Genomic DNA, 19,087 nt, shown 5'->3' on the forward strand with positions numbered 1-19,087 from the left:
AAATAGATTTATCACTTATTCAACTCTCTCATTAAACTTACTATTATAGAGGCTTTAAGGAGATATAAGATAACGATTTCAATACTATCTAGCGTCAATGATCTCGAGCTTTGATATATGTGGCCTAATATTTTAGTATAATCAATTCTTATAACTTCAATGCATGTTGTAGTACTAACTGATTTTTAAAGTATACGCATGAACTTAGTTTTTACCAAATTTTCTACTATTTTGCCTAACTTAGTTCCCCACCTCTTTTGTCTTTAAGTAAGAGGAAGATAGCACAAAAAATTAATTATCGTAATCCCTCTCCTTTTATGCCAACAAAAATGGCTCACGAGTCGAGCTTTTTAGTCTTAGTCCACGTCTTTATATTATTATGGCACTTTGGGACATACAAAGTTTCCAGTGAACCAAAAGTACCATGTTACTTCATCTTTGGAGACTCATTAGTCGATAATGGCAACAACAATGAACTTTACTCAAAATGGAAAGCCAATTACCGTCCTTATGGGATTGATCTTCCAAAAGTTGATACTGGCAGGTTCTGCAACGGTCGGACAACCGCAGATATTATCGGTATCTCTCTTTATTTCTTTCTCTCTCTCTCATTTTGTTTGACAATTTGCATCTTCAGCCAACCAATAAAAAATGAACATTCCAAATTTACAAAAGTAATCAAGATAAGTACTTATTATTTTGCGCGTTACTATTGTTATACAAAGATGAAATAATTTCTAAAAAATTAAAAATCGGTGAACTTGATAACCACTTCATATTGAAGCCTTAAGTTTAGATTAAATTATAAGACAAGGGATCGAATAGGCAGTGCTTTTATAACCATGTATCTAGAGTTGGACAATCTTCAGCATTATTTTATAACAAAAATATTAATGTTGGTGTTGTTTTTGTTCCTAAATATTTTATATTCTTTTCATGATCTTGTGATCAATTCATCAAAAGTCGGTTTTCTTTTTCATTTTCTATACGTGAAAAATATGGACAGTAATAATCAACATATCCTTTGGATGATGAATTTCAGGTCAATTTCTTGGCTTCGATGACTTTATTCCACCTTATGCTACTGCAACCGACGAAGAGATCAGCACTGGTGTAAATTATGCTAGCGCTGGTTGTGGCATTAGAGAGGAAACCGGAAGTCATAATGTAATCACCATTTGTGAATTAACTGGTACCAATTGTTTATTTTTAAGTCGCCTAAGAAAGGTAAAAAGCTACAATATGTTATGGAATATTTAGCAAATTATATTATTTAGTCAAAAACTAAACAAGATATAAGTATAAAATTTAATAAAGTAGGATATAATGACGATTTATGAATAGAAGAGAATTATGTGTTATACCATACAACATGACTAATTTCAACCCACCAACCCATTTAACTTTAATATATATATATATATATATATATATATATATATATATATATATATATATATATATATATATATATATATATATATATATAATTTAATATTTATTTAAATATTAATCTAAGTATTAATTTGTAAATTAATAGGTAAGGTTGAAAATTTTCAACCTACCAATCCAATCCTAACTCAAAATTAACAAGTTAGGTTGAAATTTTCAATCCATTTAGGATAAATGAATTAATTCGCCTAACTTATATAATTAAATATGTTTGGTTGGGTAATGTTGTCAACAAGTTTTTAACCCATCAACCCATTTAACTTTAATATATATATATATATATATATATATATATATATATATATATATATTACCATGTATTAATCTAAGTATTAATTTATAAATTACAATTTTGTATTATTATTTATGTTTTAAAAAATGCAATTCTAATTCCTATCTTTTTTCTTTATGCCGACAACACTAGTCACTCATCAAAATCATTTCGAAATTACATATCTTTAATATTATTTGAACAATTTTTTTGTATTTTTGAATTATGGTTATACATTTATTATACTTTGAAAGTTTACATAAGTTATGAACTAATTTATGCGGTTTAATCTTTAGTTAATTTATTTTACTTTTCTATTTTAAAATGGTTAACCAAAATTTAACCCATATATTTAATAGGTTAAGTTAGAAATTATACAAACGAGTCAACCTGGTGACAACCCATTTATTTGAAAGGTTGGGTTGGGTTGGAAATATCTACCCATTTAAATAAAAAGGTTGGATTAGATTGAAATCTTCAACCCAATTAATAAATGAATTGAACCCGAACCAAACTTAGGTCGACCCATTACCAACTCTAATTAATAATGGCCCCATAGTGAAGTCTTAATTATTTACGAACCATAGACTTAAGTTTTAAGCCACCTTTTATCTACAATGTTCACCTTGGCTTACAAACTAAATCCTATCATTCAAAATTGAAAGTCAAATTTTATTCGAAACTTGAAACAACATTGGATAGTCGATCGTATCCAAGCAAAACATTCGGGTCACCAAAACAAACACCTTGGAGTTGTCCCAGCTTCACTTTCAATCTCTACCTAACTTCTCGCCACCGAAGCATGCCTATCAGACCTGTATAACCCTATATACTTAGACCTGCAAATAAGTACAATGCGATCTACCATCAGATAGACCAAAAAATCAACCTAGTTGGGCCATTTGAGTTTCCTTCAATGAGACCACAATAAAAAAATCACATGTCGCACTACGGGTGAAAATTTTCCTTGGTAGTTGACTTGTCTACCTTTTCGAAACATCGCCTTAACCCACAACCCACCCCTATCGAGCCAAACATCGCCTCCCACCAAGTAATACCCACCCATCATCTATGTAGGCTCCTATGTCCTCGAACCCATATCTAACCGACGGTCTAACCTGTCTTTTGCACCAAACCCAAGCAATCGAAGAATAACCCACTCGACTCCACCTTAAGGAACATCCTTATACAAATCCACCATTAAAGACCCAAGGCTATGTTGAAAAAACTCACGTCCAACTCCTTCATATCAATTTGAGTAGCATACTTTTCAACATTCGATACGACCACAAAGTCGTTATCTTCTAGTTGTTTGGAAATCCCCTCCACCTTCTCCACCATACACAAAGAACCATCTCGGTGGACCATCAACTTCTTATTGAAAGAAGTACCCCAACTCAACACGGTACACCTCTTGGACGAGACCAAAACTGGTATCCCATGACACCACTACCATAGTCATTTCTTTACCTTCTTCTTTCCATATACTCTATCTCACCCTTACTTGCTATCCTCTTTCCGACAAGTGAAAACCACGTTCTTTGTTTCTTTTGCAACACCTGTGCCTTAAACTAAAACTCCACCCACCATAGACCATTCTTCCTTAGAAACATACCCAATACTACTTGAAGAAACATCCTCTATGTTGTCAAATATGTCAACTACTTCCTTTGATCGAAAAACCCCATGAAAATCAACTGGATTGCCACCTGATTGAGACCCGTTCACCCCTTATTCGATCCCTTTGAAATGATAGTCAAACCCCTATTTTTGAACACGAAGAACACTACTTGACGTCTTTGAGAACTTTTATCGAACATTTGGCATGCAATCTTTGAGACTCCACTTCTGACACAATCTTTGTAGAGGGTCCCCAAGAAACAAATCGCAAACTCAAAACAAAGGCAGTTTAATGAACGAAACCTAAACGAACTTGCCTTTGTAACCCAATTAAAAGTCTAATTTTTTTCACAAGAAAAAGAATACATCCATTATAGTTAAATTTGGTATTTGTGCTTTTGTTTTCTTTTCATTAATCTTAAGCGAAAATTACATGTGAAGACTAAATTGGAACATCATCTAAATACCCTTTTCACCTTCAATGAAACACCAGAAAAAGCAAGCACCAAGAATCACCTTCACATCACCAATTGGTCAAAAAAAAACTTCTCCTCTAGTTGTGATACCACATTACGACGCCATAGGAGACCACATTACGACGCCTTGAAGGAGCTGCCACGTCGGTAGTATCAACTCTTCACAGTCCAATACTTTTTTATTTGAAACGACAAACAATTAAATATCTCTTTTGTATGGGATTGAACCCATGACCTCCTAGTTAGTTGTTAGATTAGGAACCTTCATGTTAGCCAAATGGACTATTCGACGGTATTAAGCCTAGGTTTCATCAATTTGAAGTCATAATGATTAATGTATTTAAAATAGCTGAGATTAGTCCCCCTTTTTTTGTTTTTTTTTGTAAACGGCAAGTTTATTAACTTAATGTTGAATTGTTAACCACTTATCCTGTAGTTTAGCTATTATGCAACCGTAAATTAAATCTTATTATCTCAAAAACTTATTTACAACAATGAGACTAACTATCTTACCAATTTCCTAAGTTAAACATTACCCTTCTTCACTTTTAAACCCTTCATCAAGAACAACATGGATTTGCTCCATTCATCATGTTATAAGATAATTAATAAGGTAATCACATCATATAAAATACATTAAAACTATAAATTTACAGAATTGGGTCTATAGTGAAATCTTTCGCAACGTTAACACAACCCAACCCCACCTTATTTGAAGGAGAAGATGTAGATCAAGATGCATATCTTCCAAGCTTGATAATATATGATTAAAAATTATCAATTATTCATTTATCACACTCCAAATCAACTTAGATTGGCCCAAAATCTCAAGGTATTCTTTTATCCTCTAGAGCAGATACGAAGAAAAATGAGTTGAAATGATTTATCACATTTTTAGTATTTAAAAACTTTAATTCGACGCAATAGATGTTAGACTCATAATCAAAAATATAAATCTACCTTTCTTAGTGCCCATGCTAAACACAAAGTGTGGTTTCATCATGTAAAGCATAACTTCTTTAATCTTTATAATAGTGTCCAAATGACTTGATTTTTTTTCTGTGGGAGGCGTACATGATAAGATATATAGAGCATAAACTTACACCAAGGACCCTAATGTAAACAATAGTACGCTAGTAGTAGTAGTATATATATATATATATATATATATATATATATATATATATACACACACACACACAGAGAGAGAGAGAAATGTACATTCCGTTGATATTAAAAAAAAACAGAGATATTGAGATTCAAAATCAGTCATATATTTCACATCTGCCCCTCTAACCCTCCGACACGATAAACCAGTTATAATCATAAAGGATTATATATTGCCACACGTTCCTTTTTACTCCGCCACCACCATTACAACCACCTTTGATACCATCCGACCCCACCATTGCCACATTCGTTACTTATACCATCACCACCTCTTCTACTACCAACTGTCATAATCATATATGATTACTCAATCTATGAACATACATATATGTATAATCATTGATGATTATGCATTTACGTATAAACATATATAATCATATATAGTGTTCTAGAAGGTGCGCCAAGGTGTGCCCTGCCGTGAGTCGTGGCTTCGCCGTTAAGAAGTTTCATAACATTGTTGTTAAGCGTGACACATGACAAGACGTGATATGGCATGCTATGGCGCGTTGTGGCACTTCTTTTTTGTTTGAGACATGTTTTTTTGCTCTTTGTTATGTCTTTTCTAATCGGGGATACAACTATTGTGTTTTTTGTTAATCTTTTGTTATTAGTATTTGATATAACAATTCTAAAAACTAGTTATATTTGTTATAAATTTAAATTTATGTGGTAATATAATTATAAATTAATATAAAATCATTGCTTTACATCACGTCTTGAAAAACAGCATGGCACGTCATGGCTCGTTAAGCTTGAGGTTTGGCCTTGCCGCCACGCCAAGCCTCATGCCATTTAGAACCTTAATCATATATGATTAGACCTCTTTTTCATTTAATCATTTATGATTAGGCATACATCGTTGCTACTGTTACGCTTGAGCCTTAGAACGGCAAATGAGAAATATGTTGCTGAAGTGAATCTCGAGATCTCTATTTTTTTTAATCTCAAGTGGCATTCATAAATTTGATATTTGAAATCATTGTGAATTATGTGAAGTTTCTTAAGCAACTTTAATTTGTAGGTTATGGATCCCACTTCCTCCCTAATAAATAATAAACTTTTTGCCACAGGTCATCTTCTCCTTCATTTGGACACATGTCATTTTCTAAAATTTTTGAATTTTCTATTTTTCACTTGTCATTTTATTGTATTTTTCATTTTATTAAATTAAAATTCCACATTTAATATGTAAGGTAATATATATATATATATATATATATATATATATATATATATATATATATATATATATATATATATATATATATATATATATATGTAATGTATTTACTAGAAAGGGTTTATATATGTAATGTATGCAATACATTAAATCTTCATTAATTTTAATAATTCAAAATTTTCTCATATTTCTTATAAATTCAAACTTTTCAAATTGTTAAAATTATATATATATATATATATATATATATATATATATATATATATATATATATATATATATATATATAAACCCATGTAATACATGGGTCTTACACCTAGTTCTCAATTATTTAAAAGGTCTAATGAGTCTTAGTTCAACTTTCGTAGTTTTCAAAAATGAACGATTCCATTCGAAGGTGATACCTGACAATCTATCCATTTCCCACACTTTTAATTCCAAGGGTCTTCATATTCGGCTAACGTATTGTTTCTGTCTTTCTTGAGCAATATGTATATGCTCACATATCTCTTTGACCGTGTATTCACTTTGTTGCACCATCTCCTGCCCAAATAATGGTTTTTACACTCCGTTCCAACATGTAGGGGTTATGATTCATACGTTTTTATTCAGATACAAGAGTGGTAAGTGTTACTGTATCTAAATTCAAAGATTGTTAGATGTTCTTCCCTTCTACCACCAAAATCAATAGAACGTGATCATAAGGACTTTCGATCCTATATGCTCTTCAAATATTTTCAAAATTTTGGAGGTGAATCAATTGTCTCAGTTAGAGATAATATATCCAGATGCTCTTGCACACACATATGAACGAAATAGACTAACTTAGTTAAGCAGTCCCAAATTAACCTAATGGAATCTGAACTCTATGATATACAGGTTGTTTCATAATAAAATCCATATTAATTTATTCCTATTTCTTTGTAGCTATCAACAATGATTAGATTTTACTATAAGTTTTACTTAACAACTTTCTAGACTTACCACATTTAGGTACCCAAAATTTTCCATCAAAATGCAATGTCCCAAAAATATTAGTAAAAATTTTTATTTTCAAACCATCAAATCCATACAACCTTGGGTCAAAACCAAACATAGTAAAATGTATCTCCAATACATCAGAGTAGAATTGTAAAAATCAGTGCAAAAAAAAGCCAGCATGGGATGTTGTACAGTCAAGTCAGTTTCTTCCCTTTATAATTGGAAGTACCTGAAAAAATATTTAAACCACAAATCCATAAGCATAAAGCTTAATGAGTTCCCCAAAATACAACATATCATACAAATCACTTGACCCATTCCTACGTGAGTGTATTATTAACCATAGTCTTACAATCTCTCCCAGATTACAGCCCATCTGTAACCTTTATGCCATGATCCAACCATGGTCTCCCATGCAAGTCACAAAAACAAACAAGTCTTTCAAATAGATGTTGTGATCTCCACAGTCTTTCATACAACTGATATGATCCAGCCATAGTCTTTCATATAGATGTTGTGATCCAACCATAGTCTTTCAGACATATGATGTGATCCAACCACAATCTTTCATGCAAAAGCCACAAATACAATCTAGCAACCTACATAGTATAGTGAGAAGACTCACCACACATATGTAGTCAGTAACTAATAACTCTCACAATCAATCAACGGGTACTATAAACCTCTTAATAAACCATACATGGTAAACCCATAGTCTAACTTCTAAAGCTAACCAATTGACCAAAAGAAACCAAGTCATAAAGTCAACGGTCAAAATCAACTTAGATGGTCGCCACACTGTGGCCAATTCTTATCCACGTCGTGGAGAGTAGGCGGCAAAAAAGTCACAGATTCTTCAATCCCTACGTGTGGCAACCTACTCACCACGTTGTGGTTTCTAGATTTCGACAGTCTAATTAAGGGTGAGTAGAATAACAGGGTAACCGCTTTCGAAGTCGGAACCACCTTGAAACCGTTGGTTCTGGAACTTGAACTGTCTTAAGCATTTTCGGTTCCAGTTCTTGAAGTTTTGGAACCGCATTAAGCGGTTCGGTTCCGATTTAAATTTTTTTCGAAACCACTACCCGCCGATTACCCGTTAGGCCCGGTTAATAAATATATATATATATATATATATATATATATATATATATATATATATATATATATCCATGAATCCCTCATCAAACATGTCATTTCTCTTGTTTTGAGAATTAAATATCTATTACTCACCCATATAATTCCCAAATAAGTGTATACAGTTTGGACTTCTAGGGGAGTTTGTAACAGTTGAGTATTAATTTGATGGTTTGAACTGTTTTGTCATTAGGTTCGGTTCTGAGGATTTAAAAATACTTAAATGTGCAGGATGAGTCAGAAAAAAGGCCCTTGTCATTATTATAAGTTATGTGTGTGTGTGTGTGTGTGTGTATATATATATATATATATATATATATATATATATATATTATTGTTGCGGAAATCAGCCTTGGTGGCCGATTAATTGACAATTAATCGTTTAGCAGCCTTGAACCGATTACGATTAAGGTGTTTGTTGGAAATTTGTCAAAATCTGTCAAACTAGGGCTTGACGGCCATTGGCCGCCCTTGACGGCCTATCATAGGCGAGAAATATTTAAATAAGTTCGTATTATTTTTATTTTCAAACATTACACAAAAAATTTTACTTTTCAAATTTCTAAATATTATACTAAAATTTTCAAGTTTTCAAATTTTTAAAATTTAAAATTTTCAAATACATATTTTTGTAGGATATATTAACTTTTTTAAATAATTTTATTAATAATTTAGGGTTACCAATTAATCCCTAATTAATTGTTGCATAGTCCGATTAATCATTTAATGTCAGTCGACTGTAGACCTACCGACAAGTGATTTTCACAACCTTGATATATATATATATATATATATATATATATATATATATATATATACACACACACACACACACACACATATATATATATATATATATATATATATATATATATATATATATATATATATATATATTGCTAACTTATAATGTAGATGGACAACTATTATGTGGACGTCTGGATAATGCTATTTTATGAAAAATACTAAGAGAATATGTTGTTTAGCAATGTGAATGCGATCAATCTCATAGAAATATTGTTATTTTAATGGATTCTCGCCAATTTTAATTCATTTTTGTTCTCATTCATCGTTTTTTATTTATTTTAATTCTTACAGAATACGACTCAATAAACTTCCAGATAACATTCTGACAGAATGAGAATAATTTTAAATATATATATATAATAACCTTATAGACGATTTAATTAGTGAAAATTCTTATTAATTAAAATAATTATATAAGATTGAAAGTATTCATATTATCAAACAACATATTTTCTTTGTAATCTCACAGAATAGCATTATTCACACGTCCACACAATAGATGTCAGTCCACATTTGAACCTAGCTCCCTCTCTCTCTCTCTCTCTCTCTCTCTCTCTCTATATATATATATATATATATATATATATATATATATATATATATACACGAGGTTCAATAGAATACCATAATTAACCAAGAAACCAAGGAACCAATCTTTTTTTTTTTTAACTTTTAGAACTTATTTTTTATCAAAAAAAAAAACAAAAATACAGAAATTTATAACTTTTTATCATTTTTCCAAAGATATCAAATTCGATAAAAAGATTTCGTGAAATTCATAATATGAATCTTTGAAAATTCACAATGTGAATCTAAATTCACACGGTGAATCCGAAAAGTATATTTAACATTTACAATGTTAAGTTATGAATTTAGATATTTTTAGTTTTTTTTTTCAATAAATAATAAGTTCTAGAACTTGAAAAAAATATTTAGTTACTTGGAGAACCAATAATTAGGGTTCTCTATTGAACTTTTCCATATATATATATATATATATATATATATATATATATATATATATATATATATATATATATATATATATATATATATATATATATATATATATATATATATATATATCCCCTAATAAATAAAGAAAATTTTTGCCATATGGCATGCTCTCTTTTAATTTGAAAAATGTTAATTTCTAGTGATTTTGAATTAATTTTTTTCAACATGTCATTTTATGAGTTTTTCTATTTTATTAAATTTTATAGAATATTTTAACTAGGTATGAGACCCATGTATTACATGAGTTTATTTAAAAAAAATTAAATACAAAATTCTAAACATTTGAGAAGCTTTAATTTATAAGAAAAATAAGAAAATATTAAAGTATAAAAATTAAAGTGTTTTTTTCTCTTTAAAATTTAAACAAATAAATTAGATAAATAAATAAAGCAAATTAATGCATCTTTAATTTAGTAATTTTAAAATTAGAATGAAAGTTTATTAATGAAATTGATATGAATTTATTATTACATTTAAATACTATCTAGAAATTTAATAAAATGAAAAAAAACAATATAATGACATGTGGAATTAAAATTAATTTAAAATAATCAGAAAATTACATGTGGCAAAATAAATGAGAATGTGACATGTGGCAAAAAGATCTTTAATTATTAGGGAGGATGTATTAATTGCAATAAATAAAGTAATAAATGGATATCAATTTCATTAATAAATTTATCTTCTAATTTCAAAAAATTTAAATTAAAGTTTATTAGTTTCTTTTGTTTATTTATTTAAATTATTTGTTTATATTTAAAAGATAAAAATATTTCAACTTTAATAATTCATTATTTTGCTTATTTTTCTTATAAATTCAGAGTTCTCAATTATTTAGACCTTCATATTTAACTTTTTTTTTAAATTAACTCATGTAATACTTGGGTCTCACCACTAGTGTGTGTGTGTGTGTGTGTGTATATATATATATATCAAAAAACATCTCGATCGTATACAACTATCCACTTCTCCCGCCCTATCGTGATGTTTGCCATGAATGACACAAATTATTTTATATCTTTTAAATGAAAATAGATATTGATATCTTATTTATTTGTCATTGGCTGCCCGTTTGATATTTTATGCATTTAAAGATGAGCTTCGTACTTTATATGTAGCCGAATTGATATGTATGGGTTGATCGTGTGAAAGTGTTTCATAAAAGAAAAATTCATCCTAATATGAACTGGAATATAAACAATCGAGATCTAAGGAAATAAACCATAAAGATGAAAGCTTGAACCCTTATAAATTGTCCCGAAAATGATCTTCGAGATGTGGAGGTGGTCTTTACTTAATCCTTGCAACAAATCATCTTCTTCTTCCTTCAAACTACACCAAAATACTAAAGATATGCTCAAATATGAAAGAGATAGAGAGATAGAGAGAGAGATAGAGAGAGAAAAAAAAAAGATGGAGGAGGAGGAAGGGGGTTAGGGTTTCTTCAAAGCTCTTGGAGGTGATGGAGGTTGAGGATGGAGAAAAACCTAGCCATCACTTCCCATAAATAGGGCCTTAAGCTCAAAACTGGGGTTTGTCTAAAAACAAACGCCATGTTGTGGCAACCAATTTGAAATACGTGGTCAAGCGGCCATGCCACATCGTGGGGATACCTACGTCACGTCATGGCCAACACAAAACTCCTAAAATTAGTCTAATTTTCATAACTCAAGGATCCAGATGTTACACAAAAGTTTAGAGTCATTGTTTATTTTCTCTTTCGTTAGTGGTTCCTCCATGAAGGCTTCATTTTGATATTCATTCAAATTAGGTACATGGTTAGTAATTCCTACATGTGCTAACTTTCCATGAATTTAATATTTCTTTTGATTTAAGGCGTTTATAACTAGTTTCATCTTTCTAGGATGATATAGTATCTTTTTGTTGCAGTCCTTCAACAATTCCATTTAATGTTGTTGTCTTATGTTCAATTTTATTCGGCTAAATAAGTACTTTAAACTCTTGTGATCGACATAGATATGTAATTTTACCTATATGAATAATGGCTACATATCTTCAATGCAAAAGCACCTACATCAATATCGAGTCGTCCACTCTATTGGTATTTAATGGATAAAAATTAGTAATAAGTCATTAATTGTCTTGTCTTGGTTTCATTCGAAATTCTCTAAGTAAAGAAGATATTGAAGGGTTTTAAGCCTATCGAAGATCAACCATTGGGTAGCGGAGACAACAAACAATTTTATATCTAGAAGACTCAAAACAATATGGATCTAACTCAAAAAATCTAAGTTACTTATTAGGGCACAATAATTAGACATATACCTTTGATCCCTTAGGAGGTTTCTTCTTTTGATGAGCCACTTGGATGGATTAGAAAACCTAACATAGAGTTTTGCTTCTAAAATTGCACCGAAGACACAAGATAGAAGTAGATTCAAGCAATATTCCTCAAACTATTAGCTTCAAACAAAACAAAAAAATCGATTCAGCTATTGACCACGACGTAGTTATCTCGCCGCCACGACATTGGAACTACACTCCGGGAATTCTTAGGATTTTTGGAATATCCGAACTTTTGACAGTTGAAGGATTATCTCTCATATCTCAAAACTGGATTTAGATCCCCCTTTGTATAGGGTGGGGATTTTAAACCCTAGAGATAATTACCAAATTTAATTATCATTATCTATGAAATTCAAATCATTTTGAAATATTCCATATTATTTTCAAATTAGTTAATTAAAATATTAATTAATTAACAAAACAAGTCACACATATAAATATATTTTCAGATCTGTTTTTATTTTGTTCTTGTGTGTAACCCAAAAGGACACTGTTAGTTATGGTAATATTATCGGGTTTGTTATGACTATGGGTATTAATCTCCCTTTGCTTCCACTTGTATTTAGGAATTAACAACTGACATATCTAATACTTACTCGAAACAACAATGAGTGGCAATCCAGTGCAACTAGTATACTTATGAAAACATTGCTATAAACAACCCTAAGACTAACAACTTCAAATTCCTTTGATCTTCATGATATCTTACTATAAACTAGAGACATGGATCTATGGTCAGTCTCATCCTTTAAGATTATATTGTTGATACTGACTTGTGGTGACATTCAGACTGGCTATCAATTATAGTCAATTAAGTCTCAACTTGGCCAAGCACTTGTTGTCAAAAACAAAATCAACGAGGCGCCCAAAGATATCTATTTCTCCATTTCTAGAAGAAGGATCAAATAAACTTTGACTACATAGGTCAGTACTATTCCTCATGCAATATCTAGTCAAAACATGTATGATTTCTAGTTACGGGCAACGTTAGGGAAAAACCAAGACATAACAGGTTATAGAACATATGTTCATGCATCTCCATTTGAAGATATGAAACATAGTCTTCTTAGTTTACTCATGACATGATCCATGGAATATTTAAGCGTGGTTACTCCAATACTTAAAATTTCCATTTTTAAGTACTCATCAGTATCGGTCGCATGGATTTGCTATGTTCATCCCTATGAAAAATCTACCAATACTATTACAATTTGTATTCAACTAGTGGTATGTCAGATGCGCCCTTATTAGGGATGGAATTAGGAGCACCCACTTGTCCTTTCCCTTTTCCCTTGATATTGGGATGTGATGGTCTCTTTCTCTTGACACCACCTTCCCTAATAGCCAACACATGAGTTGTTGAACTTGTGTTCCTAGGTGGAAAAATTCTTTGCTCGACAGTCTTGAGCATCCCATGAAGCTCCATGATAGTTTTTTCCAAACCATTCATATATTAGTTCACAGTGAACTGCTTCTATGCACTAATCAATAAGTTAAGAATCCCATCAATAGCCAACTCTTGAGTGAAGGGGAACTCAAGATGGTGAATTCTATCAAAGTACCCTTTTTAGATTTAGAACATGTGTACTTACAGAACCACCCTCATGTTGCTGAAACCTATAATTGATTGCATCACCTTGAATCTCTTAGGCCAAGCTTTTTATTGGAACATGTCCTTGAGCTGATCGTTCATTTGGTACGCCCCAATGTTCTGACAACTCCTTTGGAGTTCAAAATACGTGGTTTCCGACATTAGACCTGACACGTCAATAGAGTGATTGTGATGCTTTCATGTTTAGCTGCTTCTTCTTTAGTAGCATCATCGAGAAGCTCCTCTTCAAGATACTCGTCCAACACATACTCCTTGTTTTCGTACCTCAAAGTGATCCATATGTTACGAATCCAATCCAAGTAGTTAGGACTAGTGAGCTTATCTCACAAGATGAGTGAAAGTAGTGAGAAGCTTGATAGAAGACATTTATACAAAGAAAAACACAATCAGTTGGATCAAGAAATCATTTTAATATAATTACCCAATAAAAATTATTAAACAAAAAGGCTAGGATCCATATTTGGCTTCACTATCTAAAGTGGATTAGCCAAAATCTACAAAGTGAAGTCATTTAGCTGGACAAACTATTTCCAGACATAATCTCTATAAGATTCCGAGAAACGATCTTTATTGACTTATGTCAATAGCATGTTAATCTATTCTTATGCTTATTTAACAATTATGATTGGAATAGCCGAGGATCATGAATCAAAATGGTGAATTGAGCATGCGATGTTACAATGAGATTCAGATCAAGTAATGCTTGAGAATCGCGATCAACATATACATTTCTTTGACTATATTCTTCCCTTACCGAGCTGGTAAACCACACACGCTTACATCACAAGAATATACCACAAGGTGTAATTTCCATGTGAAGCATAAGATTCACATTATTATATAAAATAGGATTTTGTTTTATTACTTATTAAGTTAATATTTTTAACTTTGTAAAATTATCCTATCAAACCCTTTCAGTAACTCCACTTCAAATGCAAGAAGTCGGTGAGAGTAGCGAACAATGAATGACACTTAAAAGTCTACCTCATTAGGAATCAAAGATACCTACCTTAAACATTTTATATTGCAATAAAATGGACGAGCCTAGTCGAGGTTCGACTAACAATGCACTTTTAAGAAGCATGCAAGGACTCAATGTTTGTAGTTGATGTGATACACATAAATACTATTTTACAATATATATATATATATATATATATATATATATATATATATATATATATACATACATACATACATACATTTTGGATTTATATGTCTTTTAATTCAATTGACTAAAAGTCAACATTTAAATTATTTAAGAGAGTCCTAATCCTTTATCTTTTAATTAATCTTATAATTAAATCAAATTGGCTTTATGTTTTAGTATAAAGGCTAATTTGTATGAGTTTAAAATTGAAAAGATGGGCAACCAGAATAAGAAACGAATTTAGAAAAATCTGGAACTTTAGGTTCCACGACGTGGGGAAGGAACAACCATATCGTGGCACACAAAAAACATGCAGTTTATGAAATTATTATTTTAGGTTCTCTACAGCTAGCCACAACGTGGCCAAGAAGGAACCACGGTGTGGCGATGAAGACAGTGGCAATCCAAATTCAATATCGACCGAGCCCACGATGTGGTGGAGGACCAGCCACGATGTTTCGAAGTGGTAGGGCGATCAAAAACATCGATTTTCAAGCATTAACAAATTCGATTTTTATCAAGAGAATTTCTAGTCATTTAAAATGATTATAACAGAAACCATACACATACAAACCCTAACATACTTGTCAAGACAATGTCTAAGTGCAATAGACTTGAGTTAACCAGACTCTAATACCGCTGATGCGTTTCGAGCCTATCCAAGATCAACTATTGGGCAACGGAAACAACAAACACTTCTAATCTAGAAGACTCAGAACAATATGGATCTAACTCAATCAATCTAAGTGACTTATTAGGACAAAATAGTTAGAAATATACCTTTGATCTCTTGGTAGGTTTCTTCTTTTGACGAGCCAATTGGATGGACTAGAGAACCCAACATAGAGTTCCTCTTCTCAAATCACACCCAAGACACAAGATAGAAGCTATCCAAGCAATCCTCGAACTGTGAGCTTCAAATAAAACTGAAAAATTGATTCAACTGTTGCACATGACGTGGTGATCTAGCTGGCACAACGTGGAAACTGCACTATGGGAATTCTTAGGGTTTTTGGAATATCCAAATTTTAATAGTTGAAGGGTTATCTCTCATATCACAAAACCGGATTTAGAGCCCCTTTTATATCCGGTGGTGATTTGAAACCTTAGAGATAATTACTAAATTTAATTATCATTATCCATGGAATTCAAATCATTATCGAATATTCAATATTCCATTATTTTCAAATTAATTAACTAAATTATTAATTAATTAACAAAACAAGCCCCTCATATAAATATCTTTTCAGATCTATTTTTATTTTGTTATTGTGTGTAATAAAAAAGGACACTACTATATTATCGAACTTGTTATGACTATGAAGACTAATCTCCATCAGATATAACTTGTATATTATTTCCATGGGTGGGCTCTTTGAATAGAGTAATAGACTGAACAACTATTCCTACTCTACGGAGAACATCCAAACATACTAAGTATACGGGTGTAAAATTTTAAAATTTTATAGAACGGCTAGCTCACACATCTTGTATTCTACTCTTAAATTGTATACATTGCCTCTCCAAAAAGACTTAAACTATTAACCTTTAGCCCAAGGGCAATAATAAAAAAACACTTGCTACCGTTATGTCAAATATCCTTTGATGTCAAACTTTATATGGTATGCCCGCTAATTAATTTTCACCAGAGAAATAAAAAACAACTAGTAACAAAATTTGCAAATTAAAATATACACTTGCAGTACAAGAATAATTAAAAGATGATAAATACGTTTTGCTAGAACCATTTCAATCTCTTTTTCTATTCTTACATTTCATATTTCATTTTATAACACCAAAGTAGAATGGTTAATACTATCCCTAACAAATTCTCGAAAATTATTTTGGCATATTACATAATCATAAATTCATAATGACTACCAATTAGAGATTAATTTTATTTTATCAAATATTAACAGGGAGGTCGGTTCAGTCTTGATATGCAATTAATTAATCACAAAGCAGTAATTTCACGCCTTTCGCGCATGCAACGAAATATAAGTACCCTCAAGGAATGTATGTACGTTGTAAATATCGGAAGCAACGATTTTGTTAACAACTACTTTCTGCATGACCATTACAACACAAGTCGCTTATATTCCCCGAAAAAATATGCAGAAGTCCTTATGAAACAATACTCTAAGCAATTAAGGGTACACATCTTGTTACTTTCGTCTTCCTTATGCATTCATTATAATCTTCTTCTTTTTTTTTCTGAAAAATGCCCTTCTTCATTCCCATTTCCATTTCGAGGTTCTCATCATCATTTGGATGTTTGACAGACTTTGTATAAGATGGGAGCTAGGAAAGTTGCTTTATTTGCTCTGACTCAAATAGGGTGCACCCCTCTTGCGACAAGCAAGTTTGGTACCGATGGGAAACCATGTGTAAAGTCAATCAACAAAGCAGCCATGTTATTTAATCATAAGTTTAAGCCTCTTGTTGATCAGCTCAACGCTAATAACGAAGATGCATTATTCACTTTCATCAACATTACGAGCATTTTATATCCACAAGGAGGTAAAACACGAGCAATGATTTTAATATGGGATTGTATACCATATACGTACCTGGTCTCATAGCTTGATTTTACTCTGTAACTCAGTGATGAAATCAGGTTTATGTATACACATGACATGATATAAACCATCTTCGGTGTTTTTTATTTGAAGGAAATTTTTCATGATGTTAAAAGTATAAAGATGAACTTGTAAGATCCATTAGTTTTGTAAGACGCTTTTGGATTTTTCAGATACGGCGATGCGAACTCCTCCTTGTTGCAAATTAGACGGAGAATGGGCATGCAAGGCTGGCTCCATCCCTTGCCCGTTTAGAATTTTTCATATTTACTACGATGCTCTTCATCCCTCTGAGATTTCAAATATAGCCATGGCAACAAGAGCATATCATGCTATTCATCCCGCTGATGCTTACCCATATGATATATATCATTTGGTGCGAGTTCAAAACTAATAAGATGTCATAATAAACATTAACTTGTTGTACATAAATATGAAGATAATGAAAAGTGTTACTATGCATTATTATTCATACTAAAAATGCAGGAATTAATTTGCAAAATTTCCCTCTGTCCGACGATATTCATCGATCATATTATAAAATTTGTTAGTGAAAATTAAAAATATATTTATTTAAATATTACGTGCAGGGCCAATTCAAATCCAATTCATTTGAGGCCCCTAACAAAATAACAAAGGAAGACCCTTAACAATAAATTTTTAAGTAAAAATTTGATTAATTGCTTAGATTCATGAAGAATAAAAATTGCTTAGATTCATGAAGAATCAGCTGGAATCTCTTCGTCTTCTCCACCAATTTTTGCTCCGATCTCGTTTTTCTTTTTACGTTGTTGCATGTGTAGGTTTAATACAGAACATTTTTTTATTATAATAATATAAGTAAATATATAAAAAATAAACCCTAAAAACTTGGAGGCTAAGACCGCCTATAACGTCTCACCGACGATGAGACTCTCATTTAGTGACGATAAAATATGCATGTCATGTGATGTAGTTTTTAATTTATTATTATTATTATTATGTGGAGTTTTTAAATTTTTGTTAAAGGAAAAATTTTAATGATGAAGTATATATGGATACCCATTTTCTAAAATAAAATAATGTATTGCATTTTTATTTTATAATTCTATGGGACTAGTTGGGAGAGGACGCAAACAAGAGGGGGCATACTTTTAGCCTGTTTTATTGTAGATACTAGGCAAATTCCCATGCGTTGCGCGAGTATAAAATTATATAATTAAAATAATAACTTTTACCAAATTATTATTTAATATTTCTACTTTGAAACAAAATGTTAGTAGTAAAGCAAACATATAGTTAACATATTAGTTTTATTAAACATTATAGTTTAATTTTTAAATCATTGT

The 19,087-nt window shown here is 31.1% G+C and overlaps 1 protein-coding gene across 1 annotated transcript; it reads left to right on the forward strand.

Moving 5' to 3' along the window:
• Positions 1–308: 308 nt before the first annotated feature.
• On the forward strand, positions 309–18,284 carry LOC145101906 (GDSL esterase/lipase At1g29660-like). Its single transcript, XM_079039211.1, has 5 exons — positions 309–579; positions 1,043–1,167; positions 17,100–17,333; positions 17,463–17,700; positions 17,933–18,284. The coding sequence occupies exons 1-5, from the start codon at positions 318–320 to the stop codon at positions 18,151–18,153; spliced, it is 1,080 nt and encodes a 359-aa protein (XP_078895337.1). The 5' UTR covers positions 309–317; the 3' UTR covers positions 18,154–18,284.
• The last annotated feature ends 803 nt before the right edge of the window (positions 18,285–19,087 follow it).

Source organism: Lactuca serriola, chromosome 4 (genome assembly GCF_051521515.1).
Source record: "Lactuca serriola cultivar US96UC23 chromosome 4, Lser_US96UC23_V15, whole genome shotgun sequence".
Taxonomy (NCBI): Eukaryota; Viridiplantae; Streptophyta; class Magnoliopsida; order Asterales; family Asteraceae; genus Lactuca; species Lactuca serriola.

Excerpts from the sequence above, each read along its gene's own strand:
- LOC145101906 (XM_079039211.1), top strand. The coding sequence starts at position 318 with ATGCCAACAAAAATGGCTCACGAGTCGAGCTTTTTAGTCTTAGTCCAC. Across the intron at positions 17,334-17,462 it reads AATACTCTAAGCAATTAAGG|ACTTTGTATAAGATGGGAGC; the intron begins GTACACATCTTG and ends GATGTTTGACAG. Across the intron at positions 17,701-17,932 it reads CATTTTATATCCACAAGGAG|ATACGGCGATGCGAACTCCT; the intron begins GTAAAACACGAG and ends TGGATTTTTCAG.